General features: G+C 46.5%; 1 protein-coding gene across 2 annotated transcripts in view; it reads right to left on the bottom strand.

Moving 5' to 3' along the window:
- The window catches only part of TBC1D15 (TBC1 domain family member 15), a 439,633-nt gene that overhangs the window by 11,307 nt on the left and 413,013 nt on the right, over nt 1–15,313 (bottom strand). For both annotated transcript variants that reach the window (XM_069229563.1, XM_069229562.1), the window contains 2 exons: nt 11,283–11,399; nt 7,774–7,860 (listed from right to left, as the gene is read on the bottom strand). In XM_069229563.1, the coding sequence (XP_069085664.1) occupies nt 7,774–7,860; nt 11,283–11,399 (204 nt within the window). The remainder of the gene's footprint in view (nt 1–7,773; nt 7,861–11,282; nt 11,400–15,313) is intronic.

The raw sequence follows: 15,313 nt of genomic DNA on the forward strand, positions 1-15,313 counted from the left end.
GAGCACTCCACAGCAGAGCCAGAGGCCAGCAAGGCAACAGGGCAACAGCAAGGCAGCAGTCCTTCTCAGCAAAGCAGTCCTGGTGAGTCCTTTGGGCAGCCAGGCAGCTCCTCTTGGCAGGTTGCAGGTTCTGGTTCAGGTTTGCCTGTCCCAGGAAGTGTCCGAGTTGGTGGGGTCAGGGACCCAGGTTATATACTCAAAAGTGCCTTTGAAGTGGGGAAGACTTCAAAGAGTGGCTTTGAAGTTCACAAGTTCCCCTTTCAGTACAGGTCTGTCTGCCAGGGTCCCAGTAAGGGGTTTGATAGTCCATTGTTTGAGGGCAGGCCACTATCCTTTGAAATGTAAGTGTCAGGCCCCTCCGCCCTTCCAGCCCAGGAAGACCCAGTCATTATGCAGACGAGTGCAGGTGTGACTGAGTATCCTGTGTTTGTGGTTGTCTGGGTGAAATGCACAAGGGAGCTGTCAACCAGCCGAGACGTGGACTGGAGACAGGCTGTAAGGCACAGATGGATTTTAAGTGCAGAGAAATGTCCACTTTCTAAAAGTGGCATTTCTAAAATAGTAATATAAAATCGAACCTCACCAGTAATCAGGATTTTGCATTACCATTCTGGCCATACTAAACGACCTGTTGACACCTTTCTGATCAGAATCCACCATTCAAACCGTATATGAGGACAGCCCTAATGTCAGCCTATGGAAGGAGGAGGCCTCACAGTAGTGGAAAACGAATTTAGGAATTTTCCACTACCAGGACATATAGAACACATAGGTATATGTCCTGCCTTTCATCTACACAGCACCCTGCCCTATGGGTTCCCTTGGGCCTACCTTAGGGGTGAGTTATATGTAGAAAAGGGGACTTGGCAAGTACTTTTAAATGCCAAGTCGAAGTGGCAGTGAAACTGCACACGCAGGCCTTGCAATGGCAGGCCTGAGACATGGTTAATGGGCTACTTATGAGAGTGGCACAACGAGTGCCGCAGGCCCACTAGTAGCATTCAATCTAAAGGCCCGGGGCACATGTAGTGCACTTTACTAGGGACTTACACGTAGATCAAGTATGTCACTCGGGTATGAATCAATGTTACCATGTTTTAAGGGAGATAGCATATGCACTTTATTACTGATTAGCAGTGGTAGTGCGCGAAGAGTCCTAAAACCAGCAAAACCAGTGTCAGAAAAGTGGAGGGAGGGAGGCAGGCAGGCAGGCAAAAAGTTGGGGATGACCACCATAAGGCTGTCAGGTCTAACAGAGGCCTGCAGCTCACTCACCCTCTAAGCAAATATTATTGCAACTAAGAAGGCTGTCTTGATGGTAAGAAGCCAGAGGGGACAATGGTGCAGATGCTCAAAGGGAGCACACATGAGGTATGTGAGAACTTCACATGGAGTCATGATAACAGGCGTAGGGGAAAGCATATGTACAAGCCCTCTAAAAAACCTATTCACGATAAGACTCAAATAAAGAGGATTGATCAGGCAGCCACAGAAAAACAGATAGAGCAGACAGACAGCCCTTCAGAGTGCCTAGAGCAGAGCCCTGCAAGGCAAGAGATAGAATGAAAAGAAGAACATCAGAGAGAGCAGCAGAAAGCAGATCTAAAGATTTCTCTGTACAATATTTTACAAATCTTTGCCAACAGCAGGCATATACCTCTTTTGTGAAGGAACGTCTGGTTGCTAAAATAACATTATAGACTACGGGAGGAAGGTGGAAGGCTGTCAACTGTTGCCGCTCAACCTCCACGCATGAAGGCACAGATTTGACAGGTTCAGGTGGAGAACCCTCCCCTGCTGCTGCGACAGAAGATCATCCAGAAGGGGCAGTTTGATAGGAGGATCGATGCTCAACTTCAGAAGCTCGGGATGCCAGACTCTCCATGCCCATTCCTGAGCCACAAGGATTACTTGGGCCCGGTTATTCTTGATCTTCTTGGGCAGGAGTGGTATGGGTGAAAAGGCGTACAGGAGGCCTGAACTCAAATCATAACGAAAAGCGTTGCCGAGCAATTGCCGCCTTTGAAATTCCAACACCCAATACTGGTGACAATTCATGTTCGGGGGTGAATAGGTCTAACCAAGACTCTCCCCACTGCTAAAAGAGACCTTGCACCACCTCTGGTTGGAGACGCCACTCGTGATCCACCCTGCATCAATGGCTGAGTTTGTCTGCCATGGCCTTCAGAGAACCTGCCAGGTGTTGAACCACCAGGGTTATGTCCTGCTGTTTCAGCCATGTCCAGAGGCAAAGAGCCTCCTTACAAAAGGTCCACGAACCCACCCTGCCCTGCTTGTTGCAGTACCATATGGCGGTGGTGTTGTCTGTGAACACCTGCAGTAACTTCTATTTGATAGAGGAAAGAAATGCCTTCAATGCCAGATTAATTGCCCAAAGCTCGAACAGGCTGATGTGGAGCCTCGCTTCCGCCGGAGACCAGAGGCCTCTCATCGCCACCTCTCCCAGATGGCCGCCCCATCCCAAAAAAGCCGCATCTGTCACTATTGTGAGGTCTGTTTGGGAAGGGAGATGTGCCTGCCTTTGACCCAATAGCGGATCATCATCGATGACGGCAGGTCTTTTGCAGTTCCCTCCGAGATCTGGACGTAATCAGAGAGATTTCCCTGATGCTGTGCCCACTGGAACTTCAGGTCCCGCTGCAGAGCCTGCATATGCCATCTGGCAAGATTTACCAGCAGGATGCAGGAGGTCATGAGGCCCAGCTGACTCATTGTCAGTCTCATCTGAAAACCAGGACAGAGACTGAAACATCGGTATCACAGCCTAGAATAGCTGCTGATGAGGATAAGCCTGAAACTGCACCATGTGAAAGACAGCGTCTGAGAGGGAGTCAGGTGTGACTTTGGCACGTTTATGGTGAACCTCAGTGAATGCAGAAGGTTCGATGTAGTCTGTGGGAGACAACTGCCTGGGGCAAGTTCGCCTTCATCGAGGTAGGGGAAGACTGAAACCCCTGACCTGCGCAGATGAGCTGCGACCACCGCCATCACCTTTGCGAACACCCAAGGGGCACTGGTGAGGCCAAATAGCAGCAAGATGAACTGAATCTGCTGCTGCTTTCGGTCTTCACTTCGGTCGAGTCGTTGTTCTCAAGGGTTTCCTCTCCGCTCGTTTGTGCTGTCTGTTGTCTCCCTGCTGGCTCAAAGCAAACGAGGGCCTCCTCCTCTTGCCTCCGTTGTTTTCTCTCCTCAGCTCGCTCGTCCATGTCCTCTCCGTCTTCCTTCGTCTCTTTGCACCGCACGTCCTCTTCCTGTTTTTGATTGGCGTCACTTCGTATGGACGCAATACTCTCTGAAGTGCCCATGGGGCACTTCTCTATCGGCCCCAATCGCGCGTGAGCTTCAAGAGTGCCGGGAACCCTGTTACAATGAGCATCTTATAATTTGACTTCCTGAGGAAGAGATTTACTGCCTGTAGGTCTACAATAGGTTTAGAGTACTAGGAAGACCCTTGTTCTTTTTAGGTGTCAGAAAGTAGCAGGAATAACAACCACTGCCTACTTATAATAGCAGGACCTTTTCTATGACTCCCTTGGCCAAGATAGCAGTATCTTCCTCTCAGAACAGAGACAAATGATCATCCGTCAGCCATTCAGACGTTGGTGGTATGGGTGGAGGAAAGGGTTGGAAAGGCAGGGCATAGCCCTTCCGAAGGATCTGCAAGAGCCATGCATCCGATGTAACGGACTGCCAGTGGAGGAGATGATGTTGAATTCTCCCTCCAACTGGGCAAGTATGGTCCTGCAGAAACAAACTAGGAGGGCTTTGAGGCTGCCAGGAGCTGGGTGGTGGGTGACTTCTGGCTTCCAGACCTGTTAGGTCTGAAGGCACTGTGCCCACGTCCTCGCATAGCCTGGGGTGGTTGTGCAGGTCGGTGGCTGCCATAGGGCTGGCGCAGTGCTATGCTCCTTCCATATCCGAGAAATGGGCAAAAGGCAGATGAGGGGTTGCCAAGAGGCCCAATGACTTGGCTGTAGCCCAAGAGTCCTTAAAGTGCTCCAGCGCCGAGTCTGCCTTGTCACCAAACAAGTGCGTCCCATCGAAAGCCATGTCCATAAGATTTTCCTGGACATCCCCCGAAAAAACAGATGTTCTCAGCTAGGCATGGAGCCATAAGGCCACTATCGACGCAACTCCTCTGCACAGCAAGTCAGTTGTATCCAGGCTACACCGAATGGTGAACTTTGATGCATCCCACCCATCTTTTACTGATTAGGAGCGTAGGGTCCGAGCCTCCTCCGGGACCTGAGGCAGCAACTACCCAACCGTATATTAAATTATGTGTGATGTGTGAGAAATGGCCCAATAAGCATCTTCAGTGCCAAGCTGGTGGAAGAAACATCTTCCCAAGATAGTCCAGCCTCTTGGATTCCGTGTCTGGGGGAGCGGAAGGGAGTGCGCCATGAGAAGTTGAGGCTTGGACCACCAAGCTCTCAGGGGTGGGGTTTTGGCTGAGGAAACTAGGGTGGCCCAGTGCAGGGCGATGGCGGCAAGTGATTGTCCTATATGCAGGAGCCCCTGTGCTGGCTTGGACCAAGCTCCCATCAGGATGTCAGTAAGTGCTTTGTTAAAGGGCAGGGGGGGTTCCGAAGTAGAAGCCCCAGGCTGAAGCACTTCAGTCAAGTGTTTATCTTGACAGCCACTGAGGGTAGTTTGAGGATCTCTGCTGCCCTACACTCCACCATTGCATGGGAAGCTCCCTCCTCCATAGCCACAGTGGGGGGGAGAGAGCAAGCCAGTATCTGGAGAGGTGTCCAGTCCATTGGTCTCTTCTTGTTTCCCATACCAGTCCAAAGATCTTTCTAACCGGTGTTCTAAAGGGTCCAGTGACACCTCTCAATCTTCTCCCATGACTGGCTGTGACAAATAAGGCTCAGGCAATGATCTGGCACCTGTTGGCACCGTTCCGTATCATCTGGAATTAGAGTGGGCCTGGTGCAGCCAGGAGCATCTGCATCGGGATTGGTGCCGGAGAAGGTCACTTGAGCACGACCGGTGCTGGTTCGGATCCAGAGTCGGATCCATGAGACCCCATCTGAGCCGAGGCAATGGCTCCACAGAACCGTGCCGGGATCACCAATGTTCACCGCTCGTTGTGCCGGCTGACAGACAAGGTGAAGTCTAAGTCTGCTTGGACTTCTTCTTTTTGTGCCTCTTCCCCCAAGTGTCCAGAGGACCTCGAGTGTGATGAAGAGGACTTGGGGCTCCTGGAGCAGTCCTGTAACTTCCTTCTCAACTGCTGGTGTTGACTGATGGGCTGCAAGCAACTTAAAGGTCCGCTCTCTCAAAGCTTTCAGTGCCATGGCCCGGCAGTCTGAGCACAAGAGGCAGATGAGGTGAGGATCCGTAACCAACATTGCACGGTGACAGGCGCCAGAAGGTTAAACCCTGCCTTCCTGGCTGCCATCCTCGACACACCAACAACAAAAAACTATGACAAAACATAAAAAAGGCCAGTCAAAAAGCGACAGAAGGGTAGCTCTCTCCGGATCTGCACTAAGTGGAGCAGAAAGAAATGAGCTGACGTCTGCGTGCCTAGGTGGCACCTATTACAGTGACCACGACTTCACATCTGGTGCTGGTGCGAACGACGCTGATGATGCCACGCAGAACCGAACAGAGTCAGCAGACAGCACGCACAGGGGTATTGCTCAAGCAAAAGTTTACGGTTCCAGTCTGACACCTGGAGAAATTCAAAGGTAAAGAATCTGCAGCTAGAAGAATCTATCAGATAACACACCACAAAAGGGGCCTCAACATAGGTAGAAAAATAGAGTATTTTTTTAAATAAATAAAACAAGAACAAAAACAACAAAAAGCTAATTAGTAGAAACAGAGACACTGAATTTTTACGTTTTTAGTAAAAATAGCACCAAAAGGCATAAACGCTACTGGGAATATCTGGTTGCACCGGACTGGACAAGTTAATGCCGACCACGATAGAGCACAAGCCAGCTACAGCGACCCTAGTTTGGCCCACTGAACAGAAAAACTTAAATCCTGATTGTTCAGTGTTGCGTGGTTCCATGTTGAAGATGCGACCGCAGACCAAACAATGTGTCGGTTCCCAGATGCGGCACGGCTGCAAGGTCCAGTAGCGTCGTAGAGAATCCAGTGGACTTGTGATGCGAAGTTTGGTGTCAGGGATGCGATGTGCAGCTGGCAATGAGTCGGTTCAGAGGAGTTGCGAGGCTCGATGCAGAGTCTGGCTTGGAAACCGCCATCGACAAGAGATCTAAGGACTTGGGATGTGGATGGGCTGCACCACCAGGGTGACGCGTCAGTTCTGAAAACTGCGATGGGCGATGCAGGACTTTGAAACAGAGCCAAACCATGCAGCAGAGGCGATGTGGTGGTTTTACCTGGGGTGCACAGTACAGCAGAGGAGATGCTTTGGTTATGATCGGAGATGGATCGCTCAGCAGAGAAGATGTGTTGGTTCCACTGGCAAGCAAATGAGGCCCATTTCCAAGGGTCCAGGGCTGGGATGCCACCACTTGGCAGGGTAGACTCACAGTTTACAGATGGCAGAGTCCAGGTGCAGATACAAGGAGGCTGGAAGCCTGTTATGTCCCTGAGAATTCAGATCAGGAGGCCAGCCAACAAGCCCTTGGAGACACTCCGCGTTCAGGAGATACAGGGCCAGTCCTTCTCAGCCAGGCATGAGGGCAACAGGAAGTAGGTCAGCACATCAAAGCAGACATCCTGCAGATTGCAGGACAGCAGACTGGCAGTCCTTCAGCAGCACAGCATTCCTCCTTCCTTGTAGAGTATGCATAATTCAGGAATGTACTGAAGTAGTGTTGCCTGAGGTATAGTATTTATACCCTAGTGCTCTGGTTCTAGAAGGTGGGAGAAACTTCTAGACAGGGGTTTGAAGTGCCTCCTCTGCCCTGGCTCCAAGCTGGCTGGAGTGACAATACAGGGCTGTTTGTCCCTTTGTGTTTGGAAAGGACACAGACTATTCAGGTGTAAGTGAGCCTGTGCCAGCTCATCCCTCCCATCCTGCCAGTGATAGCCAATTAAGTCACGCCTAAGCTCCCATTGTGTGTGGCTGTCTAGGAGGAATAAACAAAGCCTGATTGCCAGCTATACCCAGGCACAATACCAGAGACAGGCTGCAGGCACTAAATATTTCAGATAAGAAAATGATAATTTCCTGTAAGTGACATTTTCAGACTTCCAATTTAAAATCCTACTTCACCATAAGTTAGGATTTTAAATTGTGATTCCAGAGACACCAAGCCTGAGGGGTTATCTCTTCTCATTTAAAAATTACACTTTTGGGCCTGGCAAGAGGTTTACCTTGTTAGGTCAAAATGAAAGGTTTCGAAATAGCAACCCTGAGACATGTTTAAAGGGCTACTAAAATGGTTGGTACAATCATTGCTGCAGGCCCACTTATAGCATTTAGGTTACAGGCAGCACACTTTAGTAGGGGCTTGTAAGTAAATTAAATATGCCAATTGAGACTAAGCCAATATCACCATGTTTTAAGGGCCATCAGTGGTAAAGTGCTCAGAGTCCTAAAGCTAACAAAAATGGATTTAGCAAAAAAGGGGAGAAGGAAGGCAAAGATATGGGGATAACCATGCAGAAAGGGTCATTTCCAACAGGAAGACACAAAAAAGATGATAGAATTTGTGATGTCTTGTAGTGTTTTGCATGATATCAATAGCAATTCAAGTAAACACTGCAGTAAATCCCCACCTCATATTTATTCCTATATAGTTCAGCATGTTCATACTTTACCTTGCATTTCATCATCTGCAAACAAATTGCTTCTGCTTTACACAGGACATCATCAACATCAAGTTTCATGGACAGTTCGTTAATGTGCTAAAACGATACAAATTATGCATTGAAAAATTAAAATGAGATTTATTATTTACAGTTAAAATCAATTTGATAAAATACAATGACAACACCAAGTTTATCTTTAGAAAAAGTATATTTAACTTCAACATATTAGGGTATTTCCTTAGATTCAGGATAGACTTTATGAGATCCTAAATACTTGATTATATCAACAGTTGAGATAACCATTTAAATGGCAGATTTGCAAATTTTGCAAAAGAACTTAGCGGCTGTCCATGTCCCAAACAAATTCTGAACCAGGAATTCAGTTTTAATATCATACACTCTGCACACTTTCCTGCCCATGCTATCCGTATCTCACGTAAAGGAGCTTGGGAAAAAATGATAGAAATAAACTTATAACACAAGACTTTTGAAATGGGAGCATGCAAGTATGTCAGTGATAACCACTGAATATGTAATGTCCTCACTGTGCAATATTGTTCTTATCAGAACACTGTTGAAGATCCTGCTCAGAACTTCTAAAACCAACTGGGGGCAGATTTGGTAGAGAGAGTGCTCCATTGCAAAGCTGGAGGAGTACCCTCGCTGCCTAACTGAAGGTCCGTTCACTTGATTTACAGATGAGCGGACCTCAAGTATGTCAGCGACGAAGATTACTCTATATCTGCCGTTGACTTACCACTTGGACAGGCCAATGGAGAACCGGCTGTCACAGTTATGGCCATTAGAACACTAAATTGAGAGTTGGAGGTTGAATGGCTAGTTTTCACTGTCCGTCACAGCATGGTAAAACCTGGCAGTCAGGGGCAGTGAAAACTGCAATATGGCCCCCACACCATGGGAGACACCCCTCACACTCCCTGGTGTGTAGGTCATTAGTTTTTAATTTAAACACTTTGGGATTTTGTTTTTGAAAATACAAAGACATGTTAAAAGTTTGGCAGACGGTACCATCATGTTGATGGAGCCATCCGTCAAACTTTTAATAAATTAAAGGAACTATCTTGAAATTGGTTCCTGTCAATGTTAAGAGCTATCCGCTGGGCCACCGGACATCTCTAAATGTGGAGTACAGTTACTCTTTGAGGACAACAAGCATTTAACTCATTCGCTCTGACAGAGTAAATAATGTACCCCGATATCTAAATCACGGCCTTAGCCCTCAATGTCTCCTTCAAGCTCCTATTTCCTATTCCTGCTTGACCTCAACATCGGCCAATGCAGAGTTGAAATAGCTGCAAAATGCTTGCTGTGTATCCTACAATTTATAAGATATTTTGTGCCATATCAACCCAATGACAGCTGGGGATGACACGTTTTCAAAAACTAAGCTCACAGTGCCAAAGACTGCTGAATTAAACTAAACTATAGGCATGACAGCGACTGATTGAGGCCAGAAGACCAAACAAGGAGAGATAAAGTGAACGCTGGCCAGGTCAAGTACTTTAATAGCATCCCTCCTTTATATCAAGTCGGATAAAAAAAAAGTTGCTTGAATTACAAAGTAAACAGATTGTACACTCGATCGAGCAAGGCATCTTTCAATATAAACGTATTATTACATAAACAAGCATGGCAAATTTACTTGTGACAGAACACGTTTGTGTCTCATGACCATCAATCTCCTCAAACTGAAGTCCCTAGGATAGTGAAGCCAACTATCAGTTATGTGCATTCGAGCTTCCAGTTTTACAGTGTCTGCGAAAACACTGGTGATAAGTGATATTGTTTTTTTCAAGGTCGATCGTATTGTCTTGCTTCATTATAGGTTTATAAAGCTGTGCATAACCTCTGAAAACCCATCATAATGTGGTTCAGAAGCTTTGTAAAAAAGGTCTAGTTGCACTTAGTTCTTAGTTCCATAACTCATAAGTGTAAAAATTAAACAGGGGTGCTAAGGAACAACCATGTTTCAAGCTGAGTTTATGTAAACTTTGTTAGATAAAGAAGTACCATCTCCCAATTTGATTCTTATCCATGTATTTGATACAGAAGAATATTGCGACAAGTAGAGATGGAAAATGCTGAGTCCCTAAGCCAACCTGTATTGGTCCCACCAACACAGGTGCATAATCGATAAAACAAGCAAAAACTCTTATTTTGCACGCGTAAGGGAGGATTAGCATTGATAGGGACTAAATGTTTTCTATTGTTCTGCAACTCTATCAATGCAAGTGGAAGACACTGACTTTCAAGAAGGCCATGGCTAAATTATCTGACTTTGACATCCAGTAATACGATGAGTCTGCAGTTGCTTTGGGCCAACAAAAAACCCTTTTCGTAAAACTAATGCATAACGGAGCACTGCCAAGGACTATGGGCAGTTGAACCTTGATTGGCTTGATGAAGAACTTGCAAAAATGGACATACATGTTTTGTCGAATTCATGGGATCACATTTGTAAGCCGTAGCAGGAATCCTATTGGAGACCTAGGACCTCTGTGTTTCAAGCCGCTATATTAACTTAATTACTCTGAAGGAAAAAATGGGGGCATCACTGGAACTAGAATTTGCAGGCTTCACAATATGGTGATGGAGTCGACATAAAAATTACTAAAATGTGTGGTTCAGTCTAAAAGGGTACGTTTGTTGGCATGCATGTCATGCAGTAACCAAATTGTATTTATATGTGGTGCTTTTGCTAGTCGTGCAGACTCAAGAACAGCTGGCTTCATACCTGGCTTATACAGATATCTAAGGTGTATTTTACAACCAAAGTATTTATATCTCGAAATATGAGAGAATCAAGCTGGGCCAGCCTGGTTTTTAAATGCTACAAATTGGAACTAAGTCATGTGGAACTGAGGACAGAACAATATTCCAAAGCTGCCACTACTAAACTCTGGGAGGCTAGCACCGACTGAATTTCAAACAATGATCTGTAAAATCATTTTAATACAAAGATGTATATATTAGAAATGGTTGTAAAATTACTCATAAAGGTTGAGGGCCTGTTTCTGGAGCTGTCCTGTTAGTTTTTCTTCTAAACGACTGTGCACAAGAGCAAAGACACATTATAAACATTTGAAAAATATGGAATATTTTCCATATCTAAAATTCACATAAATTTGAGTCTTTTGGATGGACACCTTTGTTATGCCTTATAATAACCCTTTCGACCCATAACCCTAAACTTATGACCTTAGAAAATCCACCATATTTTAGATTGTTCCTTCATACTAAATTTTGCTATGTTTCTAATTGTTCAACAGAATGTCAGTCAATCATAGATTATATCATTAGAAATGTATCTGTGCAAATATTCCATATTTCTAATCCACTTTTCTCTTGTTAGTGCCACAGTGGAGTAACATCTGCAACCCTGTTTTAGTGGTTTGTCTTATTAACATGTTTGATTGCTTATGCCTGAGGGAAAATAAAGGGATCAATTGCATGACGACGGCATTATAAGGCAAGCAAACAAATACAAAAGTATTTACCTTAAGGATTTCATTGAAACCATAATTCTGATCCATTATATTCGGTTTTTCAGATTCCAGGATAGCACAACAAATAAGAAGGTGAAAGTTTTCGCAAGGTAAGCCGGTCCACATTACCTGCTCAAAATAATTCAAAAGATAAGCGATTACAACCACACCGTAAACTGTATAGTTAACCAACAGTTACAACTAGATACATGTCATATTTTACAATCCTATCCAATTTACTTCACATCTTAGGAAGCTATGCATCCCTGAACAATGGCATTTTTGGAAAATAAATTAGGATGACGCACCTTCTTTGCAACAAGCACACATCTTTCAAGTACAAGAGAGAGCCAATGATATGTCTGTTTGTATAATATTTCATTAAAGATTTCTGGAGAAAAGGGGCACCATAACACAAAAACACTGATAGGTAACTACTGAAATCCAGGATTCAGTAAGGAATAGGTGTATCCCCAACCAGTAAGAAAGGATGGCAAACAGAAGGCCAGAATCAGGGAGATGATCTGTGCATTTGAAATAGACTGTGCTTCTTTGTGCCTGCCCGCGTTTGCAAGCAGAGGATCACTAACAGCCAACATTTCTCCTCGGACACCTGTTCTAACATTTGCTTGGGAGAGAACAGAGGAGGGACAAACAGACCTAACAAAAGAAAAGAAGCAGACAGTAGACAGCGGGGCGAGAGACGAAAGGATGGTAGCTGACACATGAGAGACGGGAGACAGCAGAAAGATAATGGAAAAAGAAAAATGTCAGTAGTAGACAGAGGAGCAACCGAGGGTAAAGAGGCAGCAATTGTGACTGGCATAAAGGATGCATGACTGGGCCACGGGGGGCTGGAAACACATGATTACCAACAAGAAGCCATGGGAAGGGCAGGCAACTGCTAGAAATGCCTTTGGCGGGCGACTAGGCTCCAATGGGACCAATGGTGTAACCCAATATGATGGTGCCCTTGCAGAATGTGAAGAGGGGACCTTTGTCACCCAAATGACACAGATCTTCTTTGGTCTTTAGCCAGATGAGCCTCCCTCCACCCCCTCCGAAGGGCTGATCACTCTCCACCGCTAACCACATCATCAGGGATGCATGGGTCAGCGTTATGCCCCTGTGTGGAAAAAGATGATGATTCCAGGATCGGCCCAGGCACACTAACAGGTCCATATAAATGCTTGGCCAGACTTGGACAGAGGAAGTTCGGCAGAGATGAGGGGTACAGTGCGGCAGGACGTCCAGGGGGCTGAAGGAGAGCGAAGGGGTGGGTGATGTGTATAAGGCCCTCAGTTAATGAGTGGCCTGGTACACAAGGTCCACTATTTGAGAAAGTAAACATTCCCATTTACTTTTTTTGTTTATTAAATAAATTACAGAGTACCATATGACCATTAATTACATAAACACAAAAAAAAGAAAGGAAAGACAATCTTCATTCAAAATAAACTTTCATCAGAATGTTTGTAGTATATGAGGAGTACGTAGTGGAATCACAACTGTACACGCAAGACCTAAAGTATAACATTTCCACATAAAAAAAGACATTCCAAGGCCTGATACAGTTCAACATAGACAACAAAATGTCAACCAATTCCTATACCATAAGCGTACCGCTCATTCAAAGTGGAACACAAATCGTCATTCAAATGCTTGGATCCCTTGCTATAGAGGTTTAAGCTCTCATTGCTGGATTATAGTATCTTATCATGCAGCTAAATGCCAACAGACAATAGAACATAATTGACTACAAAATTTCATTACTAACAATTTGGAAGTAAATATCTGCTGTGGGGCATGGAATGGTGAAAGGGATATGATCAACAGAACTGCAACTGGGTAAATCCAACACCATGGATAAACCCATGGAACTAGGAAGTCTGCCATACTAAACAAGGAGTGGTGGTTTGGAAGCTGTTTTTCTCATATGTGGTGAGATTTGTTACTATGAATAACTCGGCAGTACCCAACTAACTACCATATACACCCTCACGAGAAGCTGTCATGTCACCATCATGAGCTTCCAGTGCTTTCAAATCTATGTTGGTCATTCTAGTGCCTAAGTGCTGGGTTACTGGCTAAAGAAATGCTTTGCCAATCCTTTCTTTTGATTTGCAGTGAAAGAGTTAGTATCACAGGCAATGACGCTATTCGCCATTTGTAAGGAAATGCCTCCTTGGCATGGTTGCCCCCTGACTTTTTGCCTTTGCTGATGCTATGTTTACAATTGAAAGTGTGCTGAGGCCTGCTAACCAGGCCCCAGCACCAGTGTTCTTTCCCTAACCTGTACTTTTGTATCCACAATTGGCAGACCCTGGCATCCAGATAAGTCCCTTGTAACTGGTACTTCTAGTACCAAGGGCCATGATGCCAAGGAAGGTCTCTAAGGGCTGCAGCATGTCTTATGCCACCCTGGAGAACTCTCACTCAGCACAGACACCCTGCTTGCCAGCTTGTGTGTGCTAGTGAGGACAAAACGAGTAAGTCGACATGGCACTCCCCTCAGGGTGCCATGCCAGCCTCTCACTGCCTATGCAGTATAGGTAAGACACCCCTCTAGCAGGCCTTACAGCCCTAAGGCAGGGTGCACTATACCATAGGTGAGGGTACCAGTGCATGAGCATGGTACCCCTACAGTGTCTAAACAAAACCTTAGACATTGTAAGTGCAGGGTAGCCATAAGAGTATATGGTCTGGGAGTTTGTCAAACACGAACTCCACAGCACCATAATGGCTACACTGAAAACTGGGAAGTTTGGTATCAAACTTCTCAGCACAATAAATGCACACTGATGCCAGTGTACATTTTATTGTCAAATACACCCCAGAGGGCACCTTAGAGGTGCCCCCTGAAACTTAACCGACTATCTGTGTAGGCTGACTAGTTTTAGCAGCCTGCCACAAACCGAGACATGTTGCTGGCCCCATGGGGAGAGTGCCTTTGTCACTCTGAGGCCAGTAACAAAGCCTGCACTGGGTGGAGATGCTAACACCTCCCCCAGGCAGGAATTGTCACACCTGGCGGTGAGCCTCAAAGGCTCACCTCCTTTGTGCCAACCCAGCAGGACACTCCAGCTAGTGGAGTTGCCCGCCCCCTCCGGCCAGGCCCCACTTTTGGCGGCAAGGCCGGAGAAAATAATGAGAAAAACAAGGAGGAGTCACTGGCCAGTCAGGACAGCCCCTAAGGTGTCCTGAGCTGAAGTGACTCTAACTTTTAGAAATCCTCCATCTTGCAGATGGAGGATTCCCCCAATAGGGTTAGGATCGTGACCCCCTCCCCTTGGGAGGAGGCACAAAGAGGGTGTACCCACCCTCAGGGCTAGTAGCCATTGGCTACTAACCCCCCAGACCTAAACACGCCCTTAAATTTAGTATTTAAGGGCTACCCTGAACCCTAGAAAATTAGATTCCTGCAACTACAAGAAGAAGGACTGCCCAGCTGAAAACCCCTGCAGCGGAAGACCAGAAGACGACAACTGCCTTGGCTCCAGAAACTCACCGGCCTGTCTCCTGCCTTCCAAAGATCCTGCTCCAGCGACGCCTTCCAAAGGGACCAGCGACCTCGACATCCTCTGAGGACTGCCCCTGCTTCGAAAAGACAAGAAACTCCCGAGGACAGCGGACCTGCTCCAAGAAAAGCTGCAACTTTGTTTCCAGCAGCTTTAAAGAACCCTGCAAGCTCCCCGCAAGAAGCGTGAGACTTGCAACACTGCACCCGGCGACCCCGACTCGGTTGGTGGCGATCCAACACCTCAGGAGGGACCCCAGGACTACTCTGATACTGTGAGTACCAAAACCTGTCCCCCCTGAGCCCCCACAGCGCCGCCTGCAGAGGGAATCCCGAGGCTTCCCCTGACCGCGACTCTTTGAACCTAAAGTCCCGACGCCTGGGAGAGACCCTGCACCCGCAGCCCCCAGGACCTGAAGGACCGGACTTTCACTGGAGAAGTGACCCCCAGGAGTCCCTCTCCCTTGCCCAAGTGGAGGTTTCCCCGAGGAATCCCCCCCTTGCCTGCCTGCAGCGCTGAAGAGAT

The sequence above is a fragment of the Pleurodeles waltl genome, chromosome 4_1 (genome assembly GCF_031143425.1).
Source record: "Pleurodeles waltl isolate 20211129_DDA chromosome 4_1, aPleWal1.hap1.20221129, whole genome shotgun sequence".
Classification (NCBI taxonomy): Eukaryota; Metazoa; Chordata; class Amphibia; order Caudata; family Salamandridae; genus Pleurodeles; species Pleurodeles waltl.